Genomic DNA, 12,255 nt, shown 5'->3' on the forward strand with positions numbered 1-12,255 from the left:
TCCATGAGAATGAAATCTAAACTGACAGTTCATGACAACTACAGCCTACATAATCAAGAACATATTTTGAAGTTTGTGGCAGTATTCAAAACCATAACAAATAGATGCCAAGAGTTTTACATTTACATTTACATTTATTCATTTAGCTGACGCTTTTATCCAAGGCGACTTACAATTGCTATATATGTCAGAGGTCGCACGCCTCTGGAGCAACTAGGGGTTAAGTGTCTTGCTCAGGGACACATTGGTGTCTCACAGTGGATTCGAACCCGGGTCTCTCACACCAAAGGCATGTGTCTTATCCACTGCGCCACTACCACCCCGTTTTATAAATGTTATACTCTTCTTGTCCTCTTATCCAGATTATTCAAAGCTAAAACTGTCTATTTGTGGCATTAACTGTATTGCTTAATGTTCGTGTGAACATCACTGATGAAAAGTGTGAATCGGATATGGAACTGGCCGATTTGGTCCTCCCTGTTTTCCCCTCATCATGTTTCATGGGGGACGGGGAGTTCCCTTGGCTGCTCAAACCCTTACTGTGCCTCTTTCCAAATGAACAGGTGATCATAGCCTTAGTTTGTTGCCTGGGGTGACAGCATCGGCCACTATTAAACAAACCGGCCTCACTAATTAAGGGGTAGATGGGTTTAGTTTGGCATCCATGCTCTCTTTGTAACTTACAACCTCTCACACACATACACAAACGCATGTACATGCCCCAAGCACATGCTCGTCCTCATACACCCATGTATGCACACGGAGCTTAGTTAGGCAACTTGGTCTGCTGTGTTGCACCAAATGAGAAGGTGTGTGAGAGGGAGATGTCTGTGCATGTGGAAAACAGGAAAGAAAGATCGAGTGAGAGAACTTGTGCGTGCCCTCTCTCCCTCAGTCCGTGCCACCCCAGGGTGGGAATGCTAAGACAGACAGGCGGTTTATTTTTGGGTCAGTGACAGTGTGTCAATGGCTGCAGATGCGTCGCAAAGGAAGGCTCTGAGATACCAGCAGACCGTGGTCAGTCACCATCTCTGTCTCTGCTCTCTCTCTCTCTCTCTCTCTCTTTCTCTCCCTCACCTTTTCTTCTTTCTGGTTACTCTTTAGACAGTTGTGAATTGCTGTTCTTCTGTCATTTGAAATCATATGATCTCAAAGATGTTGCACAATCTCTGCATGACTTGTATGCTTTGAGTCACTGTGCTGTTGCAGAACTCGCGGGAAAGTGCAGCTGTTTACTCAATCTCTCGTTTATCTGAGGACATCTGTAGTCTGTACTACCTTTTTGTTCTTTGAATAAGTTTGACAAAAACCCAGTCCATGCTATAGCGTGACTTTAAATAGGAGGTTAAATTAAAATGAGCGATTCTTCAATTATGGAAATTCTCTTTTAATCAGTTTTTCTTCATTTCTGTTTTGAGATTGACTTTTGAATTCTCTGCATAAAAGTATTAAAATCAGGGAAAGTCTACTTTGCACTTTTTCTAACAAGTAAAAAAAAAAAAAAGTTGAACAAAACCATGATCAGAGAATTATTTCAAGACGTGATAAATGTTTTAACATAGATGACAGATAGAAGATATAGAAATAGATATATTTTCCAAGATTTAAAGACAAAAAGACTAATCGAAAAATCGCCCAAATATACATTGTAAACTACAAAAACTACAAACCCATTCAAAAGTGTGGGGGCGGTATAATAATTTAAGATTTTTGGAAGAAGTCAAAACAGTAATATTGTGAAATTTAAAATAAATGTTTCTATTTTTATATATTTTAAAATATAATTTATTCCATGTAATCAAAGCTGAATTTTCAGCATTATTACTCCTGTCTTCAGTGTCACATGATCCTTCAGAAATCATCCTATGCTGATTTGCTGCTCAAGAAACATTTCTTATTATTATCAATCTTGAAAACAGTTCTGTCAACTCTGAGTATTTGACATGGTAATGGGTATGACTATGTTGATATATTTGGTCTTGGCAGAATAGATCTGCTGCTGTAGAACAAGTACAGGACTTGCTATTGCCAATACATACATGCATGACACACTACTGTGAGCCAGTAAGACATGCTGTTGCTGTAAAAAAATAGCATACATGAATTACCCATAGCACATCTACAGGTGGAGCTGGGGAAGGTGTAGGATGTCTGAAAGCGCGCTGCACTGCTTTAGCAAATGCTGACCAAGTTTGATAAGCGATCTCATTGGCTACTGATACAGCAGGAAGTGAACCAATCAGCTGTGCCCAATAGAGACTGATGTGATTGCAAGCAGATTGAGTTAAGGACCTAAGCCTGCGCCATCTAAAACTTTATATTTGTGCTGCCATGATGCTTTTTACGGGAGTCTTTGATTAATAGAAGATTCAAAAGAACAGTTTTTGTTTGAAATAGAAATCCTTTGCATAAATGGCATGACTGTACCTTTTGATCAATTTAATGCATCTTTGCTGAATACATTTGTTAATTTCTTTTATCTATTTTTTACATCTTACTGACCCCAAACTTTTGAATGGTAGTGTTAGTGTAAGTGGAAACCCCATCATAAATTATAAATGTGTTCCTTAATTCCAGCCTGTCATAGGAGGGCAGCAATGTGGTCCCTTGAGCTCCAACGGCTGGTGTGATTTCTGCTTTGACTGAAGGGCAGAAGAAATGTATGGGCTTCTTTTACGAGGTTGAACATTTGAGCATTTGAAATGGTGTTGGTAATATATCTTGTTCAGAGTGTAATATAAATAAGGTAGTATTGCTTTCTTCTTTAAAGCAGTTAAGGTCATCTTTTGTGAGTCCCTGTGTCACTGTGATTTACTGAGCAGTATATGTAACATTGATTGAATGAGCTCGAGAAAAAGTATGTATCATTGATTGAATGAGCTAGAGAAAATGTGTGTAAATGTTTTATCAATAAGCATATTTTGCGTTATGGGTCACCAAGAGTGTACTTAACACTGACAGGGATTTACAGCAACAACAAAAAAACTAGATGTTATTCATTTTTTGTTTGATCTCTTGATTTCTGAGAGTTCAACTTTATGTAAATGAATAGAGATTCTATGCAGCGAATCCTAGTGGGAGTGTAGACTTTGATCACGTGAAATAGTTGAATGTTACAATAGAAATGGCTGCTGTAGCAACCAACATCACATAAACATCTCAAGCTAATCACAGTCAGTGCAAACAGGGCTTTAGCCGTATTTACAGTGATATGTTATTTTAGAGCACAGTTCTGGTTTAATCTCAATCGTTTCCGGTGTTTTTTAGTATTATTTTAGGATTCATTAATATTTTGATTTAACTTTTCTTTTGTTTTAGTCATTTTAATTCATTTCAGTAATTCTGAAAGTTTCTGTTTAGATTTAATTAATTTTTTATTTCCATTTTGGTTTTAGTAATTTTAGTACTTCACCTTTAAGCTTATGTATTTTAATTTTAGTTTTAGTTAAAAAATAACAACACTTCTTGTTCCACACATGCGGTCATTCTTTTTTTTTTCTTTTTTTACATTGTATTGCTGAAGTGTACATTTAGCAAAGTTAGCTGAATGAAAGAGCCTCAACACAATGGCCAGGCATATTGGGATATGTTGACAAGTGCGGTCATCAGAGCATGGGAAGAACATCTATTTTAGAAGACCTTCAACATAATTACATATGACTTTACATAACATCTGGTGATGACACCATGACAATTGCCTCAAAAGTCTTCCCATACAGCCATCAACATGACCAAAAGCACAGCAGCATGCCATCAAACACCTCTTCCAATACGCTTTAGCTTCAGCACATTAGCCCTTTCTGATAGGAATTACTTGTTTGTAGTATCTTTGATAGTGATTTACATACATGAATGTGTGAGCTGCACACATTGCCATTTGCTGTTAGTGCTCCAGTGCATGACAGTGTTGTCTGATAATAGGTTTCCAACTTTTCCTTGGGAGTCCTTGAGAGATAGATGGACAAATTGGAAGAAAGAAAGATCCACAGAAAGGTGTATGGGGAAGTGTGACTGTGATCATTGGGTCACACCAAAGCTATTATTAACCCACCGGCTAGTATTACAGGCCCTGGGTAGAAAGGGGGTAGTTCCAATCTATGGCGGACAGGGGGTCAGCAAGGGGGGGTGTAGAAGGCCGGAGGTGTAGAAGCAGACTGGGAAGGAGGGGGTGAAATATGGAGAAACCAAGGGATAACATGTACTGTGGGAACGGGTGAAAGTAACTAGATAGATGCGTGGAATGAGAGCGAGAGAGATGTGTTATAGAGAGATACACGATAAACCTATCATCTACATGGGCCCATTCCAAAGCTGAAAGTGAGTGCTTTAATAAAACTGCAAATAGTAACACATACAGAAACAAGTTTAATATCCTCTGAAAAATAATAAACCACAGAGGAATGGTTTTAAGCCATATATATTATAAATGTATAGCTTATATATTTCTAAAGTCACAAGTGAGATTTCTTTAAAGGGTTAGTTCACTCAAAAATTCTGTCATTACTTACTCACCCTCATGTCGTTCCAAACCTGTAAGACCTTCGTTCATCTTCGGGACACAAATTAAGATATTTTTTGATGAAATCCGAGAGGTTTCTGACCCCCCATAGATTGCAACGTCATTGCAACTTTCAAGGCCCAGAAATGTAGTAAAGACAAAATAGTCCATGTGACTCCAGTGGTTCAACCTTTATTTTAATGAAGCGACAAGAATACTTTTTGTGTCGAACGACGTATTAATTAACTTCAGATTGGATTGTGTTGGTAATAGGCACTTACCTAACGCTAAAAGATGTTTTGTGCCTCTAACAAGTGCTTTCGATCATCTTTCTGATCTGAATGGTATGTGGAAAACACTTGCGTCTAGAACGCAACTGAATGCTTTTTCAAGCGTCTCCATATTTAAAAAAACGCGGAAAACTACTTTTAAACAGGAAATGACGAAATATTTACGTACATATTTACAGCGGGTCTATTTGCACGGGATTAGTATTACCTGAGGTAATTTTTCCAGACCTTTTTACTGAAGGTAAAAGTCGCCTTAATCTTGACTGACATTGTCCGTAATGATTACTGAGATGACACATTCGGACGGGACTAAAATCACAGAGAAGCTCCGGTAATTATACCCCACTTCTCCATGTTAAACTAGTCCCGTCCGAATAGGGCTTTAGTTGTCTCTCCTAGATTGCAGCAAGGTTAAATGGAGAGCAAATGGACTATATAATGTGTGTGTGGTACGTAAGATTTTTTTTCTCTTACCAAAGCACAGTAACAATTGAAAGAGTTACATCTCTCAAAATAAATAATTTAATCTGAACGAGTCATCAGTGATTCCAGTCTTGCTTCCTGCACGAACCTACGTAGGTTTGTAACAAATTTGCATAATGCCAGCCTTTATTCTTTATTGGCTGCCCACAAAGAACATCTACTTTGACCCTCAACCACTAGTTATAGCCCAGAAGAGTAGTTATGGCCCGGAAGAGTTTGGTCCATGTTGTTGACATGTCGAGAAGACACTGTTTTTGCTGCAAATCCACTTTGCATGCACTTCCAAAGGATGAGAACTCGGGCTCGAAATTGATACGGTAAAAACGACGCCATTGCTACTGTTCGTATTACTGTGTAAACAAGTGCTGAGGAAGCCTCCGGAGCTGAACTTACACTGTAAGCTATAAAAAAGACAATAACATTAGAAGTGCTGCAATGTTGGCCAGAAAGTGTCCCATTTTCAGTTTCTTTTGGCTGACCAAGCATAGATGACAAGTTCTGCATGTTTATCACCTTTATTCAATTCAACCTTTATCTCATGTTTTTTGTAAACATATTTGATCAAGTTTTGTCTCAAGTTAGATGACTGAAGTTTTTAGCACTTAACATCACATCTAACTTTCATTGTTTACTTCATTACATTTCTAAAATGACGCATAGGTCTATCAGTCTCACTAATAGATTTCAGTTAGAGTTGTTGTGGGGTTTTTTCCAGGGCAAATTTCTGTGTGTATGTGTGTGTGTGTGTGTGTGTGTGTGTGTGTGTGTGTGTGTGTGTGTGTGTGTGTGTGTGTGTGTGTGTGTGTGTGTGTGTGTGTGTGTGTGTGTGTGTGTGTGTGTGTGTGTGTGTGTGTCTGTGTGTGTCTGTGTGTGTTTTAGAAAAAGTGGTGGGAATGGAGACACGGGAAATGTGTTTTCCAGATGTCTTGATCTTATCCGGATGATTAGCCTATAAATCTAAATATAGACCAGTGGACTTACTCGAAGCATGTCAAGAAGATTTCCCTCTATTTTTGGACTCCCTCTCCTCTGTCACCTTTCGGGTGTTGTTTTGAAGATGAAGGCGATGTCTTACTATTTATTTATTTTTTTCGGAAGGAAAAAATTATGATGTAACCACATTAGTGAGGAATATTAAAAGCACATACAAATAGTTCTCAAATGTACTCTGTTCGGACAAATTTGAAAGGATAACACTGTGGTTTGTCTTGCATATCTGCACTGAAGAGGTTCTGTGTTGGAGTGGGAAATAATTTAACTGTATCATTGGATATATAATATTTTGAAATATTTTTTATTTTTATATTTTCCATTTTAGTTTGAATGTTTTAGTATTTAATTTTGTTTATGTTACCATATCATTTTTATTTAGGCTTTGGAAAATTCTGTCATCATTTACTCTCCCTCGAGTTTTTCCAAACCTATAAAGCAATTGATGGACCCCCTGACTTCAAAAGTATTAAAAAAATTACAATAGAAGTCAATGGGGCCCATCAACTGTTTAGTTACTGACATTCTTCAAAATATATTCTTTTGTGTTCAGCAGAATTTTTTTTATTAATACAGGTTTAGAACAATTTGAGGGTGAGTAAATGATGGAATTTGTGTATTGAATTTTCATTTTTGGGTCAACTATCCCTATATTAACCCTACCGAAAGGGCATCCAAACCTTGCAAGGTGCAGTCTGTGAGATACCAATATGCCAGTTTAGGTTGATCCAGGGGGATTATCCGAGTAAATTGCTTCGGATAAATGTGTCTGCTATTTATCTACTGATCGTTCATGTAACAAAACCTTGTTATTTCTTCTGTGATCAGCTGTATGGAGAGTACAGAGAGCACCCTGGTGGGTCCCAGCGGAGAGAGGCCACTCGCCTTCTGATGGAGAGACAGCGAAAAAAGCATGGACATCACCACCATGGACATCTCCACCATCATGGACACCACCATCACGGTCACCATGGGCGGAGTCTCAGCCGAAGTCGCCATCACAGCCACCATCACCTGGAGAGAGGGAGCATTCATGACACACAGGAGGAGGAGCAGGCCCAAACCTCCTCATTCAAGAAACGCCGCTCCTACTCCAAGTGCAGAGGTCAATAATAATGAGCCTTGCACAAGCAGATACGAAATAAGTTTAAGGTTGGAATCTGATATGAATTATAATGTTTTCCCAGACTGCGTGGCTCGAGTACAGAAGTTCCTCGTCTCTAAATTGGGAGAAGACTGGATCTTTCTGGTGTTGTTGGGTATTACCATGGCATTAGTTAGCTGGACCATGGATTATGCTAGTGCCAAGAGTCTACAAGGTACTACACTACCCAGAATTCCCCACCTTCTCATTTGCTTTATTCTTCTGTTGATGAATTTAGCTTATGTGTTGTAGCTATTTAAAGTCAAATTTAATTTCCCCTGTTCTATTTTTCCTTTAACTGATATAACCCACATTCTTGTGCCACTTTTCCATGTTTTCCCCAATTCTCATTTCTAAAACTTCTCTATATGGCTGGCATTTGTCTTGCTCTTTCTCTACCGCACGTGCTCCATCACTTCTGTCCTTCTCTGTGTTTCTCAGCCTATAAGTGGTTTTATGGGGAGTTGAGGGGAAACATCCCACTGCAGTACCTGGTCTGGGTTTTCTATCCCATGGTGCTCATCTTGTTTGCCTCCCTCTTCTGCCACCTGGTCGCTCCTCAGGCCATTGGTGTGTAGTCTCGCTGTTCCCCTTTGTTTTTAATTTGATAATTTATTATTTTTCATACACCTTCTGCTTTTTATTTTTATTTTTTTATTTATATCCTATTTTTATTCTTTGCAGATCTTTTAGCTTTATAGCAGAGTTTAAAATGATGTTTTTGCCTCCCCTATTGAGACTAAAAAACATAGTTTTGTCCTTATAACAAAGGAATCATTTAGTTATTTTTGTGGCAAATGTTGGAAAATCATACTCAATTCTTTTCTGCCATTAGGTGCTTGGTGAGTTAATTTTGGATCTTGCCTCTTTATATAATCTCAGTTTTTCATTAAGGTGTCTACATACACTGTGTCCGTCTTTTGGAAGCACCCTTACTGTATTCTGTGCCCCTAAAACTTACACTACTACTGTAACACTACTTTACACTGTTTACTACTCAACAATGCCACCTCCTGGTTTATCCAATGCAATCACTTTAAAAACACCCTCCAGATCTTCCCAACCAGGTTACAGGGAGAGATTTTCTCTGATCTTCTCTGATCTGAAACATTTGTCTGTCAAAAGGTTAAAGTCAGCATGAAACAGAAGTTGTGATAGTCTTTGCTTTCTTATTGTGACATATATCCAAGTGAAACGACTTCTCGAACAAGAAAAATATTTAGGGCAGGACTTGATTTTGTCCATCAGGAATTGATTGGATGATTTTCCTATTGGTCATGTTCATGTTAGTGACAGATCGCCAAACTTTCCTCAACGTCATCAGAGAAGATAAGAGATGTTGTTGAAGGGAGAGTTATTTTGAATAAAAATCATGAGGGCACATGAAAAAATAATAATAATGATGTGCACAGATAAATCATTTATAATAAATACTGTAATATTCCATAAAATAATAAGAATTGTCCATTTTGAATGAATGACTTTAATCGGTTTCTTCTGTTCCCTTTATTTGTTAATTTCTCCACTTATTACAGTTTTCCAGAATTTCAAAATTAGATTCTAAATTAGTACTTGACCATATAAATAAAAAGGAGATTTAACAAAAATTAAGAGCTAAAATGTAACAAATATACAATGTTTTTCCTCAATAAAGATATACAGTAAAGACATAACTTAACCTATATACTGTATACATAAAAAAAAATCACAATCCATAACCATAAAAGAAACATAAAAAGTCCCTTTTTAAAGAAGTCCAGTATATGTTGGAACACATTTCTGGTTTGGTGTCGATGAAAAAGGTTGGGAAACAAAGCTGCAGATTACATTATGATCAGTTTCAGCTGACTTTTCTATATACAGTATAGTGTACACGATCCATATTCATTATCATATTTTAATTTGTTTAAAGACTTTTCACATTGATTTTTTTAAAATAATTCACAGGCATAATTTCATAATTTGATTGTTTTGTTGGTTTCTCTACTAACTCTTATTTTTTTCCCTCAGGCTCTGGTATTCCAGAGCTGAAAACCATACTCAGAGGTGTTGTGCTGAAGGAATATTTGACACTCAAGGCATTTATTGCGAAGGTGGTGGGACTCACTGCTGGCCTGGGCAGTGGTTTGCCAGTTGGCAAAGAGGTTTGATTTGATTTTTGATTTTAAAGTCCCATGTAACATACACAGGGGTACAATTTGCCATTTCATATTTACAAAATGCACAGTGATTTGGGCTTGAGTGCCAGTTGTGTCAACTTGACTGGCCTCAGCATTCTAACCTTTAAATTGTGCTATTTTTATGCATTAGGGTCCCTTTGTTCACATAGCCAGTATCTGTGCAGCTGTGCTCAGCAAGTTTATGTCTTTCTTCTCTGGAGTCTATCAGGTAAGCAGAAGTGCATGGAGATCCTGTGATGCATATTTGGCATCTCCATTCATAAAATGCTGAATGCTCGTTTATCATCAGGTGGCAAGGCAGAGTTTTTTTTATTACACATTATTTTTGAGGACAGTGCTGCTGACAATGCTTATTTATCATCCAGGGCATTTATATTACCATGAATTATTTCCACCTTCACCCACCTGTACCCTCAACTGTGTCTGCTTGCCTTTGTTTGTATGCCTGTGTCAGTAGAGCCCATATTGTTATACAGACATCCTCACAGTGGGTTGTGCCGTAGGGGTTGGATGCTGTTTTGGAACCCCTCTTGGAGGTAAAGTGCATGGTGCACAGGCATTTTCTAGTTTTTTCTTACCATTAATCAGTATAAATCATGATAACTTTCTGAATAGTTTTAGCATGTTATTGAATGTATATGGCTGTCTTAATGTTTTGGTCTTGGCTGACTAGATCTGCTAGTTATTATTGCTGCTGCAGAGCAAGTATGGACTTGCAACTGCTAATAGATACACAGACACACTGCTGCTGCTGCTGCATAAATAGACAGACATAAATCCTGTAGCAGATCTAGGCATGTGGAGCTGGGGGAGGTGGAGGATTTGAGAGGAACTCTGATAGCACGCTGCAGGACTTGGTTACAGCAAACAATGAACCAGTTGAGCAAGTAATCTCATTGGCTGCAGGATTAGCAGAGGACAATCACCTTGTGCCATGCGATAATCATGTGAATGCTTGCAGATTGCATGTAAAAAAAAAAACAGCTTGTGCCATGTAGAGTTTCATGACTGAACTTGATATTTATTTTTGTGTCTAAACATCATTGTCAAACTTCGTTTTAAGTATAAATCTAACAAAGGTTAAACAACTAAAGTAATACACTTAATTTAACATAGCCTACTACCGTTCAAAAGTTTGGGGTCAGGTTTTTTATTTTATTTTAGATTATTTAATTTTTTTTGCCCAAAACAATTTATACTTTTATTCAGCAAGGATCATTAAATCGATCAAAAGTGACAGTAAAAACTTTTACGTTGGTACAAAATATTTATATTTAAAATAAATACTGTTCTTTTGAACTTTCTATTTATCAAAGAATCCTGAAAAATATGAATAAAAAAATATTACATAAGCACCAAATCAGCATATTAGAATGAATCTGACATTGGAGTAATGATGCTGAAAATTCAGCTTTGCCATTACAGTGTCACACTGTATATTTGCACGACAATAGAGAACCCAAAAATAAACAGTATTTATTAAATCACAACAGAACACACAAAGAAAACAAGACACACAACTACGTTAAACTCAGACAATACAGGACAAATAACTAAGGTGAACTCAAGGCTTAAATACAAACTGTGTAATCAAGGTAGAGACAGAACAGGTGTGGGGAACTAATTAACAACCATAGAAACAAACTAGTGGCGGGAAAATGAGAACAGGAAACAAGGAAACAGGAACTAGAATTAAACATATACGTGACACAAAGGAATAATTTTTTATATATATATATATATATATATATATATATATATATATATATATATATATATATATATATATATATATATATATATATATATATTATAAAATAGAAAACATATATATTAAATCATCATAATATTTCACAATATAACTGTTTTTACTGTATTTTTTTATCAAATAAATGCAGCCTTGGTGGATATAATAGACTTTAAAAAATAAAAAAAGTCTAACCAACCCCAAACTTTTGAACGGTAGTGTTCCTATTTTATCATCATATTTGTGGTCTTTGGCATCAGAAAGTTTGAAAATCCCTGATGTAGATGACAGTAGACCCTTCTAAATGTTTATTTTGTTTGTCCAGGTGTTTTGTTTAGCATTGAAGTTACATCAACCTATTTTGCTGTGAGAAACTACTGGAGGGGCTACTTTGCTGCGACATTCAGTGCTTTTATTTTCAGAGTGCTGTCTGTGTTCAATAAGGATGCAGGTGGGATACTAAATAATATTCCTGAGTGAAAGTCTTAATAGCCTTGAGATGATCATATGCCAGATGAGATGACGTTTCTCTTCCATTGGTATTGTTTCAGTCACCATCACTGCTCTCTTCCGCACCAACTTCCGCATGGATTTTCCTTTTGACCTGCAGGAGCTCCCGGCGTTCGCCATTATTGGGTGAGAGTGCGGGGGCAAAAGCGTGCTGTTCGTGGTGAGGGCACAATCCTGAAGTGTGTGTGTGTGTGTGTGCCATACTGTAACCCTTGACACACTAGTAGACCTGAGCACACAGCACTTTACATTCTGTATTATTGTCAGCTGACCAAAGCGACCAGATGTTGGTATTATATTTGATTTGTTAAAACATCATCTTTTGCTATTTGATGAAGTTATTCTACAGGTATTATACTCTATTATATTACATAATAATTGTGTTTACATTGATCAGAAACAATTCAGCAATC

At 37.2% G+C, this 12,255-nt stretch overlaps 1 protein-coding gene across 2 annotated transcripts in view; it reads left to right on the plus strand.

Annotated features, from left to right (window-relative positions):
* The first annotated feature begins 860 nt into the window (after positions 1-860).
* The window catches only part of clcn1a (chloride channel, voltage-sensitive 1a), a 30,361-nt gene continuing 18,966 nt past the window's right edge, over positions 861-12,255 (plus strand). The window contains exons 1-9 of one of the 2 annotated variants that reach the window (XM_082185733.1): positions 861-1,017; positions 7,090-7,366; positions 7,449-7,580; positions 7,847-7,975; positions 9,416-9,549; positions 9,716-9,793; positions 10,043-10,121; positions 11,658-11,783; positions 11,884-11,968. In XM_082185733.1, the coding sequence (XP_082041859.1) occupies positions 967-1,017; positions 7,090-7,366; positions 7,449-7,580; positions 7,847-7,975; positions 9,416-9,549; positions 9,716-9,793; positions 10,043-10,121; positions 11,658-11,783; positions 11,884-11,968 (1,091 nt within the window). In that variant the 5' untranslated portion in view covers positions 861-966. The remainder of the gene's footprint in view (positions 1,018-7,089; positions 7,367-7,448; positions 7,581-7,846; positions 7,976-9,415; positions 9,550-9,715; positions 9,794-10,042; positions 10,122-11,657; positions 11,784-11,883; positions 11,969-12,255) is intronic. The other variant, XM_082185734.1, reaches the window with a different exon arrangement.

This window comes from Leuciscus leuciscus, assembly GCF_965113295.1.
Source record: "Leuciscus leuciscus genome assembly, chromosome: 12".
Lineage (NCBI taxonomy): Eukaryota > Metazoa > Chordata > Actinopteri > Cypriniformes > Leuciscidae > Leuciscus > Leuciscus leuciscus.